The sequence below is a fragment of the Cebus imitator genome, unplaced genomic scaffold (genome assembly GCF_001604975.1).
Source record: "Cebus imitator isolate Cc_AM_T3 unplaced genomic scaffold, Cebus_imitator-1.0 Scaffold905, whole genome shotgun sequence".
NCBI classification, from domain to species: Eukaryota; Metazoa; Chordata; class Mammalia; order Primates; family Cebidae; genus Cebus; species Cebus imitator.
The window spans coordinates 211717-226811 of NW_016108220.1; the positions used below are offsets into that span (position 1 = coordinate 211717).

Consider the following 15095-nt stretch of genomic DNA (forward strand, 5'->3'; position numbering starts at 1 on the left):
GCCATGGAGTGGGGAAGCCTAAATCTCAGACCGAAGACACCCCCATCCTCCCAGCACACAGGAATCTCCAACAGTATCCTCCCGATCTCCTCACCCCATCCCCACCTCCGAATGGGTTGACAGTTTTTGTGACATCACCTCTGCGGCATCTTACAATCCTGTCCTCTCTGCTGCCTCCCTGGAGGTCACAGCACTCCCTCAATCGTCTTGGGCAGAGTACGTGAGATTCATTCAGCAAAGACTTAATAAGCACTTCCTATGTGCCTGGACCTGGTTAGGAGCTGGGGATATAGGAGTGAAACAAGAAAGATTCCCTGCCCTCTTGGGACCTTCCATTGCAGTGCAGGGACAGTGCACTCAAAAAGCAAATCGAGTGTGTATTCTGTTTGATGGTGTACAGCATTAGGACAGAGTTTGCAGGTGGTTTGAATATAAGTAGCAGGGTCAGGGAATAGCTCAATGAGAAGGTGGCATTTGAGCTAAGCTCTGGAGGAGGTGGGAAGCCAGCTGTCAGGAGACCTGGGAAAGCCTATTCCAGGCAGAGGGAACAGCCACTGCAAAGACCCTGATGGAATGGCCAGTCTGGCTGAGGAGAACCAAGTGTGGGGACAGACTGGCTTGAGGCTAAAGAGATAATGGGAGGTGGGAAAGAGATCATTTAAAGGACCTGAATTTGGATTCACAGCAAGATCCGAAGCCTTTGGAGGTTGTGAACAGAGGAGTCACATGATCTTAGATTTCACAAAGCTCTCTGCCTGTGGAGAGGACCAGTGCAGGTGCAGTTGACCAGCTGGGCGGGCACTGCACTGCCTTGATCCAGGCAAGGGCTCCTGGCTGCTTAGACAGGGCTGTAGCAGTGGGGGTGGGAGAAGTGGTTGGAGTCTGGATATCTTTGAAGGAATCCTGAGAGGATTTGCGGATGGATGGGATGCAAGGGGTGAGAAAGGGAGAAGAGTGGAGGATTCCCTGAGATTTCTGACCCAAGCAAGGTCATGGCCACACAGGGCAGCCACTTGCAAACTCTGAGTGGACAGCAGCCATCATGTGTCACCGTTGCTGATGGCAGCTTCCCCGCATGGCTGCCGCCCAGCTGGGTGCTCCAGTCTCTCTCCTCAACTTTTATCCTCTTCTACTTCACCCCCCTCCCCATTTCCATGTCTCATGGTGCAGCCAGACTGGCCTTCCTTAACAGAGTTAGAGCACATCACCCCTACTTCTTAAAAGCCTGACCTACCTTATGAAGTAAATCCCCTTCCCTCCATGGAGTTCATCCTTCAAAACACACCTGAGTGCCTGCTATGTACTAGACGGTGCAGAAAGTAGGCTGTGCCACCGGTCCCTTCCTCTAGCCCTTACCCCATTGCTTCCCTCTAAGCCCAGGACTCTTAGGTGTTTCTGGAATTTACCCTGCACAGTGACACCAGTGTTCTTTTGCTCACGCTCTTCCCACTGTTTAGAAATTCTCACTCCTTTCTTCACCTGTCAACACCATTCAGTGCCCAGAGCCACCCTCAGGTGGGCAGTGCCTCCTCCATGCAGTCTTCCCTGCATCTTCCTTCCAGAGGGGCTGCTGGCCTCCCATGGCAGCCCTGCCTGAACTGCACAGACTGCCAAGGTGGTCAGACTTGCACCCAATCCTGTTCTGGATTGTCCGCCATATTGGATTAGGATCTGATTCTTGTACAGCTGGTTGTGGTCCACTTTACAGAACATCTCCCTCTGGCAGCCAGAACTAGCTTGTCATTCATTGGGTCTTGTAGAGCAGACCAAAGGTCTGAGAAGCCATGTGGTCCAAAGCCTAAGAATTGTCCAGTTCCATCTGATATCCAGGAAGGAAATACAGCCCATGGCACGTGGAGCTGGGAAGATGGCACAGAGGACTGGTGTCTGTGAGACGGACCCGCAGTAACCCTGCTAACAAGTAATACCTAACATTTATTCAGCCCTTCCAGACACCAGGTGCTGTGGTGTTGAGTATTTCCCATGTGTTCAGCCATTTAATCCTCACAATAACTCACCTCATAGATGAGAAACTGAAGCCCAAATAGGTGAAACTACCTGCCAGTTAGTAGAAGAGCCAGACGTCAGATCCAGGTAATCTGGTTTCAACATCTACGTTCTCTGTTTTTAACACCACTGTGACTAAATCTGAAATATAACTGTGCCCAGAACCAGCTCCCCTGATGGCAACATGTGAGTCGGGCTCTCTCTAATCTGTGACCATAAAAAAGTATTCATCAAAGAGAAAACCTAAAATTAAGACATGGATCAATATATTACGAGTTCATCCCTGATTCTGTTATTCATGATTTTCCTCTCTAATAGGGACTCAAGTCCTAGTCTAGCCTCCTTGAGTGATGAGGGTTCAGTACGTCCTGAAAGCCATCCGTGGATCAACAACAGTTCATGTTTAAATACAGATACATAGGTACAATCTCTTCCCCACTAACCATGGATTCTGCATTCATAAATTCACCTGCTTACTGAAATGTCCTTGTGACCCCAAAATCAATACTGGCGGCATTTTGGTGGTCACACACAGGCAGGCGCAGAGCAGGGGAAGTTGGATTTGCATGATGAGCACGTTCCGTCTGAGCTCCAGCGAGGCAGTCTCTGTCTTCTCCTTTCATCTCTCATGCAACAAGTGTCCTCTTTGCGGCCTATTTAGTGCCATGTGTTTTACGCTTTTGTGCTTTTTGTGGTGATGTCACTGTTTAGAGTGGCCCCCAAGAGTAGCGCTGCTGTCTTGCATTCCCTAGCTAAGCAGGCTGTGCTGTGCCTTATACGTGGAAGGCGCCTGTGTGAACTAAGCTTGGATGAGGCAGGAGCTGCAGTGCTGCAGGCCGTGCATTCGGTGTTGAAAAATCCACAAAACAGCACATCCAGAAAAAGGAGAAGGAAACTGGCCGATTCATACATGAGGTTGTGATGGGAAGTGCCAAAGTAACACCCATTGTCTGTGATGGAGCTGTGGAAAGATGGAAAAGCAGCTACATTGGTGGATTCGTAAGATGTTGAAGGAATTTTAGTAAAGCATGGTGGACATCACTGTTGTGATGCTGAAAACTAAGGAAATTTGCAGTCATGTCACCCAGGGTCAGAAAAATTGCAAGGCACTTCCAGCTAGTGTTTTATTCTAAATGATCCTGCATGTAACTGACTGACTGTACAAAATATGTATTACAAAGTGTCTTTCAGCAGAAACCCACACATAAAAGAAGGTTGATGAAAATGCTGTGACCAAAGGTTTCCAACAACCTAACCCAGTATTTCCCTTTGAGTGATGACTGTATTCTCTAATTCAGACTGATGGGAGCTTTATCGGAAACAACTGCTGAGACTACCAAAAATCAGCTGTGGATGCAGAGAGAGGAATGCATGCACCTCAAACTGAAATATATACACATGTAATTTTATATAGATAATACATGTATTTCAAACTGAGTGAAGGCTTCTTCCTCTCCCCATCACCTGGCCACTGCCAGCCTCTGCCTGAAGTTCTACCCCTGGGTCGCACATATCTACCCCCCGAAGTTAGGAACTCAAGCGTGTGTAGCCGTGGCCCATGGCCACGCCAGTCTGTGGTGTTGGTCTCACCCTCAGACAGGTGGAATTGGAGACACGGGTGTGGCCTGGGGTGGAAATCACAGATTCTGTGCTGCTCTCTCCCCCAGAGTTACCTCTACACCCCCACAGTGATTGATGGGGTTGTGCTGCCAAAAACACCTGAGGAGCTGCAAGCTGAAAGGAAATTCCAGACTGTTCCCTACATGGTTGGATTCAACAAGAAGGAGTTTGGCTGGTTGCTTCCAACGGTGAGAATGTGCAGGCTTCGTGGAGGGATTCACCCACCCCCATCAATGACCTTGTCTCTGGCCCTAGGAGTGCTTCCCTCTCCAAGCCCCTCTGAGTCCCAGGCAGCGGTCCCCTTCAGCAAGATTAACATTTCCAGGAAACCTTCTCCAGGAGGGCAGAGTTGTCACCGGGTGTCAGGGCTCTGGAATCCCCTCTCCCCAGACTCCCTGATAGTCTTCCTATTGAAGAATCCTGAAGTGTCTGTGCTGGGAGGGCCAATAGAGAAAATAATTGTGCAGATGGGAAAACTGAGGGGGCCTAGAAGTGGGAAGGAGCTGAGGAGTCCAATCTGGAGAGGCAGGCAGGGGCTTCCTGCCTTCCCACCTTGGGCTGGGTAGGTGTAGTTCTCCCGTAAGTCATTCATGCTCTTCATCACCTCATGGGAAATATCCAAAGAAAGTGGCTTCTTGTGAGTTATCATTGACTTCCAAGGAACCGTAGACACCAGGGTCTACTTGAGGGTGGAGGGTCAGAGGAGGGTGAGGATGGAAAAGCTACATAATCGGGTGCTATGCTCAATACTTGGTGACAAAATAATCTACACACCAAATTCCAGAGACACAATTTACCCATGTAACACACCTGCACTGGTACCCTCTGAACCTCAAATAAAACTTGGAAAGGAGAAATGAAAAAAAAAATTGACTTCTAAAAGTAAAAAAGCTTCTCCTTCCAGTTTAGGACAAGCAAAGCTGACCCTGGTTAAAGGAGTAGGATGGAATTTATTCAGTACACGATTGCAAAGAGGAAAGAAGAGTCCAGTGTGGATTGAACTCATACCCGTGTAACACACTCATGTGCTGTTTTAAAGGCTGAGCATGCTAAGGAAAGGGCACTGTGGGCTGTGGGGACAGGGTTGGTCCATGTGGCTAGACCGCATGGATCTCTTCATCCTGGCTCACCTGGGGCAGAAACAAACTCCTCTTATCTTCAGAACAGGACACCATGTGTTAGACTGCAGGAAGAACCGCTGAGGTCAGGCTCTACTCTTTCCACGGGGACTGGGAAGAGCAAGAGTGAGCTTCCTGAATGTTTGCATTGCAAAGAGAAGGCTCTCAGGTCCTCGAGGAAATATGGTTGGGTGGTAGATTCACAACCCAAAGGGCAGGGAAAGGGCTTATCATTGCAGGCTTTCTAAAGCAACTGCTGTAGGAGGGTTCAGAGGCCTGTCTGCTTCTCTCCAGGTTTTGGCTGGAGCAAAGAGTAAATTCTCCTGGCAGAGTTGAGTCTTCACAGGCAGGCATGTTCAGGACGCTGGCTGGGGTCATTCTAGGGACACAGCCTTAAGCTGCTGGAAGCGATGCTAGAGTTTGGTTGAGTCTCTGAGTGCAGAGGTTTGGGCAGAGTCATTTTGTGCAGAGAGATGTGCTGTTTACCCCTCAGAAGGATTGCAGAGGTTTTACCAAAGACCGAAGCCATGAAGGCAGGATCTGGGGCTTCCAGTGTCATCTGTGACACCTGGGAGCACTTGGGAGATCTGAGTCCTCTTCCCCAGAGCTCTCTATGCCACACTAGCCTGGCAGAAATCTTCCCTCTCCGTATCACTGACCACTGTAGGGATGCCATCCTGACACACACACACACACACACACACACACACACACACACAGAGTCAAACACTGCCACAGCTCCTCTGAATTTATTTATTTATTTTTTGGTAATCTTTGCAATGCTTGAGTTTCTGGATATAAGGCCATTTTATTCACGGATTTTGCCCATTTCAGTAAAGACCCATGTCCCTGAAAGCCCAGTAAAATTAGATGACCTTCAGACTGCATTGGTTTGATTTATTGGTCAGTTTGTTTCTTCTCATTAACTCCCAAAGATCCCTAAATCCCCAAATGCTTAACTATTTTTTTTTAAAACAGTTGTTGAGCTATCCACTCTCCGAAGGGAAACTGGACCAGAAGACAGCCATGTCACTCTTGTGGAGGTCCTATCCCCTTGTTGTAAGTATCCAGGCATCATGGAAATTGGCAGAGACCCAAAGAGGGACAAGGACTTTCCCCAAATCATGGAACAATTAAATGGCAGAATGAAGACTGGGGCTTCAGGGTTTTCCCCATCTCTCCGCCTTTCCCACTTCACTTCCCACCCTTGGTGGGGGAGAGTTGCACAGGACTCGTAAGGTTCACCATTGAGGCGGTGGGCTGGAGATGCTGCATCACCCACCAGAGGGTGGTAGTCACTTTATTGATCTATTTCAGAAAATTCCTAAGGAGCTCATTCCAGAAGCCATTCAGACGTACTTAGGAGGAACAGACGATCTTGTCAAAAAGAGAGACCTCTTCACGGACTTGGTGGAGGATGTGTTGTTTGGTGTCCCATCTGTGATTGTGGCCCGAAACCACAGAGGTGAGTCCCAACGTCAAAAAGCGGGGGGGACACGAACCACACCAACTTCTGCATCTGACCCGCCTACCTCCCAGCATAGACAGACATGGAAATAGCCAAGGGTTAGTCCTCAAAGGCTGATTCCATATGGCATGGGGTGAGATGCTGTCCTATTTTGGTTTATGCCTATAGCAGACTGAGAAAAAAAAATCCAGAGGCAAGTGGTTTTGTAAGGCGATGATCCCAGATAACAGCAGTGGGGAGGGAGGGAAGTGAGAGAGGAAAGAGATGGAATCCAATCCATGATGCATTGCCAAGGGAGTATCCACTGTGGACAACTGCAGCCAGGAAAATCAAGGAAACATGGAGAAGACAGTGCTCAGGGTCTTCCCATCTGAGCAGCAAGGGAGCCAGGGTATTTATCCACCAGCTTCCACTTGTCATTGGTTGAAGGGTGTTCCAAGGACTTGTTAATTCCCTGTGACTTTGACCTGCTAAACACAATGACAGACTGGTCTCTTGTGACCAAGACAAAGGCCTCAGGCCAGGAGCTACAGATGCTGGAGGTGGAAGTCAGGCTGGCATGCCCAGAAATAGGGGATATGGGTGAGACACTGACAGCATCTGCTGCAAGGGCTTCATGCCTGGAGTTATCGTGGTACATAGGGCTACTGTAGGACAAATATTGAAAGATGAATTGTGGAAGGTTTTTTAAGGTCCAAGCTTGCTGCCAACAAGTTTGTTAAGTATTGGAGCTGGGGAAAGAGTGGGACCTCTGCACAGGAACCAGAGGGTTGTCCAGGACCAAGCAGGCCAAAAGGAGGAGCCATAGCAGGTGTGGGGTTGCTGGTCTAGAGGAGGGCAATGTCTGAGGCTGGCTTTTGTGCATCTTAGTGTGCGTAGGAACAGGCAGCCAGAGGGCCAGGGCAGGGTCTATGCAGGACCTTCTACCACTGACCCAAGGCAGTGTGAGTGGGTGATGAGGTTAGGGATGCATGAACTCACTTAGAGAGGAATGTACTATCCTGGGTGCCAATCACTGACCCAAGGCTGTGTGGATTGGGCATGAGGTTAGGGATCCATGAGCTCTCTAGAGAGGAGCATCTTCTCCTGGGTGCCGGCTAGAGGAGGTTCACAGAACTCTTTTTCTTCCAACTCTCACTCACGTAGTTTGCAAGACAGGAAATGTCCTCTCTCTAACCATGCTGGAAGGGTTTTTAAATGTGGAACATCATAAGCATGATAAAAACTAGCTAAAGCTGATCTAGCAGGTGCCCAGACAACCTTTGCACAGGAAGGTGCAGGTGCTCATTAACTCTCACTTCTTCACAGGGTCCTGATAAAACCTTTTACCCGGGACCAATGGAGTTGAATCTGTTCTCTCTTAAACTTGGCTTTGCCCCATGCTCTGCGTCTGATTTATATATAGTGTTCCCATCTCCATCTTTTGATGGTTTAAGCAATACTGAACTTGTATTTTTCATCTGATTTCCCATGACTTTCTGTTCAGGGGTTTTTATTTTTATTTTTGCTACACAGGTCTTATCAACTTTCACTTTTTGCTGTGTCTCACTCTTTTTGATGAAAAGACCATTTCTAAATATAAAGTTAATATGTTAAATTGTAGAAAGTTTCAAAAATATGGAAACACATAAAGAAGAAACTAGGTGTCACTCATAATTCTGCTACATGGAGGCAAGTGCTATAATTTTTTGTGTTTTCTTCTAAAGGTTTTCCATGTCCTATATATTTTAAAAATCAATTTTGTATTTTGCTTTCGTTCATAGAACACTATGTCGTGAGGAATTTCTGAATGTTGATACGAACTCATCAAAAGATCCCTCATTCCATGAAATGACTGTATGAAATTGACTTTGATATTCCTACCTATTAGACATTTAGCCTGGCTGCTCACATTCTGATGCTACAATAACATTATGCTCAGCCTAATGTTCATAAGTCTCTAACCACATGTCTAATAATTTTCTTAGGATTATTATTAGAAGTGAATAACTAGTCTGGACCACAGAAACGTTTTAGAACTCTTGGCAAATATTGCAAAATTGCATTTCAGTGCATAAGAATGTGAATTTTCTAATTCCCTTTTTCATTTGGGATACTAAGTCTAAAAGTTAATGCTGCCAATTTGTCCCCACCAGAAAGAAGCACTTCACCCTGTTTTAATTTGCATGTTTTTCATGACGAGCCCTCTCACTGTCTCTGCTTCTCTTATGGTGCCTAACTGTCATTACCCAAATCTGTACCCTAGTTTTCTCTGAAGACTTGTGTTGTGACTGTAGGAATTGTATGAACATCAGTCACTTTAGCCAAAGAGTTTTTACAAAGTAGGTTTTGGGCAGCATGCTGCCTATAATAAGTTCCCTCATTCACGAAAGCTCTTTCCTCTATGGTTGACTCTGAGTTCCTCTGGAAAATGTCTGAGTGGCAAAGGCAAGGTCAAACCCTCCTTTAAGCACTTTTTGCTTGACCTTGAAGCAGCCATTTAACAGGTGGATTACAGAGCCACAGAGGATGGCTTCTTCCAAACCACGCTTCCTGCTGAGCCAAGAGTGCAGTGAAGGAGGCTGACAAAGACGAGTAAATGGATTGTTCTTTTTCACATGAAAATGACACATGTGGGGTGTGGTGTAAGGCCCTATTGGTAAATCCTTCTGTGGATGAATATTTAAGGATGTTAAAAAATGACGGCTGGAGGTGGTGGCTCATGCCTATAATCTCAGCACTTTGAGTGGCTGAGATCGGAGGATTGCGAGAGCCTAGAATTTAAAGATCAGCCAGGGTAACATAGTGAAACCCCATCTCTACAAAAAAAAAATTTTTTTTAAGTGATGGCAGTATATTTCAAAATAACATATATAATATCATCCCAAGTTTATATATATAAAAGAGACATATGCTAAAATTTTTCAAAAGCATTCCCTGAGTGGTAGAGTTATGAGTGCTATTTTAAATTTGATTTTTAAAATTCATTTTAAAACTGATTTTTAAATTATACACAATGTGGTAAATGCAAAATGCTGAGTCACAGGGCTGGGTGACCCACAAAGAAGCCCTGAAGGAGCAGCGATCTGTGGCTCCAATGAGCCAATCATTAGGAACCTGGCATCTTCTTGGGGCTGGGACTGGAGAGCTTTGCTGGTGGGAGAGGAAGGCAGAGGAGAAGGAGACAGGGCAGGGGAGAGGCAGGGTCACCCTTGCTCAGCCCCTTCTCTTCTCTGCCACCACTTTAATGCCTTAACACCTTAACACTCCCAGGCCAGGTAGGCAGCGAGGCACGTGGGCAGAGTGAGAGATAAAGCGCTGAGTGTGCAGATTCCTCAGACACAAGAGACGGGTTGTTCACGCTCAGCTATGTTTGTATTTAAATAGCCGCACATTCAGACAAGCAACTTGGATTTGCTTGAGTCTTCTCAGAAAGGGTGAGAAAAACACTGGAAATGCTCAAAACTAGGCAGAACAGAAGACACCTGTCAGGGTGGAGATGTCATCCCAGTGAATGAACGCGAGTCTGCTATCAACGAATGACATCCCGTGTAACCAGCTGTAGAGAGATTGTCTCGTGTGAGAATGCGCCAGCAGGCAAAGGGGTTTACACGGCTGAGCCAGTGTCCCTGGAAAGGCAGTTATTGAAATGAATTGACCCAGGGTTTCCTCATTCATTCATTCAACATTCATTCACTGAACAAACACCTGGCTCCAATTCCGGTTCCACCTCAACCAGCTGTGCAGCCCAGAGCACGTCACTGAGCTCTCCTGCGACTCTGTTTCTCTACTGTGCTGATATCAGGGGTTTCCTGCAGGGCTGGAGACCTTGGTAGCCTCCAGGTGTGTGTCAGGCCACATGAACTGTCCATGAATCCTTGTCTTCTCAGATGCTGGAGTACCCACCTACATGTATGAGTTTCGGTATCGTCCAAGCTTCTCATCAGACCTGAAACCCAAGACGGTGGTAGGAGACCATGGGGACGAGATCTTCTCCGTCTTTGGGGCCCCATTTTTAAAAGGTAATGGCTCCTTGCTGGCCCTGAGATTGGAGTTAGGAGATCTGGGTTCCAGTCTTGGTGTGGTGGCCTCCAGCAAGTTTACCCTCTCCTGGTCTTAGTTTCCTGACTCACTGTAACGGGGTTGAATGTCATTGGGTTGTCCCCCAGCTTCCTCTCACTCTAACACATGCGAGGGAGGATGTGTATTCATATTCCCTCTGCCACAGGCACTCAGGATCCTGGTCTGTGACATCAATAAGACAGGTGGGGTGTGTCCTTCAGGATTCACTGTAACAGGGTTGAATGCCATTGGAGTGTCCCCAGCTTCCTCCTGCTCTAACAGGTGAGGGAGGATGTGTATTCATGTGCCCTCTGCCACAGACGCTAAGAATCCTGGCCTGTGACATCGACAAGACAGGCAATGGGACACATGCAGCGTCCTCCTCTAGGTTGAGAAGCCGCCAATCAATTTCCCTCTCCCAGGAGGGCTCAGAATGTGAGGGGGAGGTTAGCATTGGTGTTAGCCCTGAGTCAGGTCTAATGTGTGTCTGTTTCTCTTTCTGTCTGTCTCTAACAAAAACTCATAAACCTTTAGATTTAATACAGTTAATAATTCTTAACTTAGAAATCACAGGATATATGAATTTGGAATATGGGAAGAGACTTTATTTTTGGTATGGTTTACAGCTGGCAAGGCGGCCATCCCACAGGCTGGGAAGGTGCCTCCGGCCAGCCCAGATGCCCAGACGCAGCCTAGTTAAGCAGGAGGGATTGGATAGGAGCTCTATGTGAGCAAGTTGGCTAAACATACATGTTCAACAAGTTACAGGGGTAACCACGAATATTCATGAAGACAGTCCTGACCTATGTGAACTAACCAAACATGTATATAGCCATGACCGACCTTCACTTTAGGGTGGAGACTTAATATTTAAATATATTACAATTAGGGCCTTTGAGTAAAGTGGTCTTCTCAGGATACAAAGCCCAGCAAGTAAGCAGGCTCTGTAAAACAGCCAGGACCAGTCCACGGTTGGTTGTCTTTTTATCTGGAGAAAGTTACTGAAATTAGTCTCTTATGTAGTCAAAGCCGTAGTTAAGACCGGCCGTGCAGGGTTGTTTGTCCGCGTCTCCAAGCAGCAGCTGTTGTAACTGTTTTTATTTTGCTTAACTCCAGGACAGTGCCAGTTTAGCTGCTAGAGAAACAGAAGCACTTTGCCGCAGTAAGAACGGAGTGGATTTTTTAAGGGTACAGATGCAGGCCTCAACGCTTGCCCAGCGTGGCCTTAGGTCTTATTTTTAATTTGCTGTCTTATGGCCAAAAGGAACGTGATCTGTCAGAATGATGACCTTCATTTTATTGCTGATGCTGGTCAGTGGTGTCTAAATCACAAAAGGGAGGGAGAACTCTGAGATGTGTCTGACCTCCTGTCCGTTCCCAGGCAGGAAGGAACTCAGTGTAGGGTTTTTTGGGCTCCCATTAGCCCTGAGGGGTTCTGTTCAGTCAGTTGGGGGTGTCAGGATTTTGTTTTTAGTTTACATTACACAACATTTAAAAGAATCCTTCCACAATGTCTTCTAAACCTTAACTCTCAGCAGTTACAGATCACATGGGACCCACCCCACAGCTGCTCTGGACGCACCAGCACCTCTGGGCCTCTCCCAGTTGTGCACCCCGAGGAGCCTTGAGCTCTGTTATTTTTCAGAATATGAATTGTGGGTGTGTGCCAGGGAGGGAGAAAAGTTCCAAGACAGAGCGACCCTGGGAGGTGGGGCTGCTGTAGAGGAAACCCTGGGGTGTGGCATTGCCTGTGATCCCGAGCAAGGAGGAGGCAGGTGAGGGTCACGGGAGGCAAAGGCAGCCAGCACATGGAATCACATATGCCATTGCTGAGCCCTAGGTCAGCCATGCTCAAAGGTAAAGTGCTCTTAAATCCACCAGGGTCTTCTTAAGTTCAGAGTTAAGCTCCATGGGTGTGGAGCATGGGCCAAAAATGTGCTTCTACCTGGCTGGTACATGATGATGCTGCTGCAGGACCGCGGACCACACTCTGAGTAACAAATGCTTTTTTTCTTCTTCCTAACAGAGGGCAGCTCTGAAGAGGAGATCAGACTTAGCAAGATGGTGATGAAATTCTGGGCCAACTTTGCTCGCAATGGGTGAGGCTGGTGGCAAAGACGGAGCGGGGCTGGTGAGGGTGGGGGGACAGAAGACGCCTATCGGGAAGGGGCAGCTTCTAAGGTTCTAGTGATCAAACTCCTGACCCTGTGACCATGGCTCTCTGACAATGAGAGCTCTCTAAAAATGGATAGGCCACCCCAGGAGATAGTGAGCTCCCCATCTCTGGAGGTATACAAGCCTCTTGACAGAGATAAGCTTGGGCATCCTCACCCCGTCTCAGAGGATTATTCAGACCACATAGCAGCTTTGGGGCATTTCTATTTGATTCTGTTTCAGAAACCCCAATGGGGAAGGGCTGCCCCACTGGCCAGAGTACAACCAGAAGGAAGGGTACCTACAGATTGGTGCCAACACCCAGGCAGCCCAGAAGCTGAAGGACAAGGAAGTGGCTTTCTGGACTAACCTCTTTGGCAAAAAGGTGGTGGAGAAGCCACCCCAGACAGAACACATTGAGCTGTGAATGGGATGTCCAGCCAGCCTCAGGAGCCTGGAGGAGCCAAGAATGGGGTCCTGCAAAAGGGATGGCAGGTTAAGAAGGCATCTTACTGTGGCTGGAGAATTGTCTGGTGGCGGGGGAGGTGGAGGGGGCAGAGGCCATGAAGAAGCAAGTTTTGTATTTGTGACCTCAGCTTTGGGAATAAAGGATCTTTTGGAGGCAAAATCAGTGTTTGTGTCTTGGACTGGAGATTCATCCATCCTCCTAGAGACAGAATGATGATGAAAGAGGCAATGTGAGAAGGCAGGTGGCTCTGCTGGGGATGGCTTGGCCTCAGGACAAGTAGAACCCAGAGGGCTGGGGCACGGATGGTGCTCCGGGAAGCTCTGAGCCTCCTGAACTTTTCTGGCTGCCAGCAATATCCAACAGTAGGATTTGGGATGGCCGGAGTACAGTATCCCTACCCTCCATTTGGAGCTGCTTGTGCAGGTGGAGGTGGCCCAGGCTGAGAACGTGCCTGGACCAGGAAAAGAGGGAGACGTTCCAAGGTGATCCCGTGACATTGTTGCATGGCCCTTACTGACGCTTTCACAGGCCTGAAACACCTTCCTGAATATGTACAATAGCCTCCCAGTGACCCCTATGAGCCTATCTCTTCCATCAGCTGGTCTAAATTCCCTCTGTACCCTGGACCACTCCTGGTGCAGGTAGTGACCACCTTGGAGTAAGTCTCTAGAGGATCCTCCTAATAGTGTGTTTTTCAGAATCCCCAAAGTAATTTTTGGATTCTCCTAGGATGTAGAAAGCTCTAAAGAGTGTCACTTTTGCCTTATCAGCAAGAGAAAGCTGGATTGTGCTCAAAATCATAACTTTTTCTGCACCAAAGAGCTGAAGCTGTAAGGCATGTGATTACCCTGAAATCGAAGGGAAGACAAGCACCTGGGGTAGGGATGGGATGTGAACTCTGTCTTACCTCTCACCTGCAGGCAGGATATGGGGTGACCATAACAAGCTGAAATACTATGAATTTTAATCAGTGCTGAAGGCCAGGTATGGGCCACTGTGAGAGTATTAAATCTCTGGGAGCCACAGACACAAGGAGGAGTTCACACCGTCACAGACTCTACTCCATGGACATCTATCAGGTACCCAGGACAAATATTGGGGTAGATGGTAAGACTGGAGAAAGCCTGCCTTCAGGGGCACAGGCATGAGCCCTGCTCACACCCTTCACCCCTAAAGAACAAAATCCTTCAACCAATGGTGAATGGCCAGTAAATCCTGTCTTCCTCAAGGCACTGGCAGAGACATATTGAGGTTGAAGATAAGGAACATTTAAAAACTCTAGACTCCTGGGAGAGGGACAGGGAATCATCTTGAGCTCAGATAATTGGTCTTTTACTGCTGGGGATGGTCAATATCTCTGAGAAGGCCCCATCCCCAATATCAACAAACAGAGGTCCTGCCTAACGTTGAGGCTGGACCAGGACAAGAGAAAGCACTCCTCACTGCTACCATGGAGTTACCAAGTACCAGGTAAGAGGAATATATGCTGAGGAGAGAAGGCATGCAGAAAGACCCTCTCAGAAGAGCAGGTGCACAGGACAGGCCTAAAGCTGAGGGTGGAACAGGACATTTAAAAAACCCTTCAGAAAACCAATGCTTACACAAGCACACTAGAACCAGCGCAAGGTAGCACTGGAAGCATTTGAAGCAGATGGTGCATTTAAGATAATCATAGCAACAACAAAACTATTCCCTGCTCATCTCACTTGAAATACACACACGCACACACACACACACACACACACACACACACAGAGTCTAGCAGCAGAAGAAAAGGTATGCCCATTTCTTGCTACTAATACTACTTCAGTTTCTAGTGTCTTACCCATGATGTCTAGCATTAAATTCAAAATAGCAAACCTTAAAAAGGAAGCAAAACCTATTAACAAGAGACAGAACAGTTGGGCACAGGGGTGCATGCCTGTAGTCCCAGCTACTTAGGAGGCTGAGGCAGGAAGACTGCATGAACCTGTGAGTTCAGGCTGCAGTATACTGTAACTTCACCTATGAATAACCACCTGCACTCTAGCCATGGTATTATGATGAGATAGCATCACTGAGAGTGAGAGAGAGACAGACAGACAGACAGACAGGGAGACAAAGCAATCAACAGAATCAGATTGAAAGATAACCTAGGTCTTAGACTAACAGACTGGAAATTTAAAGTAACTATTTGGAATGCTTCCATGAACAGATGAGTAGTTTCAGCCGAGAGGTA

General features: G+C 47.5%; 1 protein-coding gene across 1 annotated transcript in view; it reads left to right on the forward strand.

Annotated features, from left to right (window-relative positions):
* Window positions 1–13039, forward strand: part of LOC108298171 (liver carboxylesterase 1-like) — a 33165-nt gene extending 20126 nt beyond the window's left edge. Inside the window, exons 7-13 of the mRNA XM_037735682.1 lie at window positions 1687–1889; window positions 3451–3815; window positions 5724–5804; window positions 6063–6210; window positions 10083–10214; window positions 12281–12353; window positions 12652–13039. Of these exons, the coding sequence (XP_037591610.1) occupies window positions 1687–1889; window positions 3451–3815; window positions 5724–5804; window positions 6063–6210; window positions 10083–10214; window positions 12281–12353; window positions 12652–12835 (1186 nt within the window). The 3' untranslated portion in view covers window positions 12836–13039. The remainder of the gene's footprint in view (window positions 1–1686; window positions 1890–3450; window positions 3816–5723; window positions 5805–6062; window positions 6211–10082; window positions 10215–12280; window positions 12354–12651) is intronic.
* The last annotated feature ends 2056 nt before the right edge of the window (window positions 13040–15095 follow it).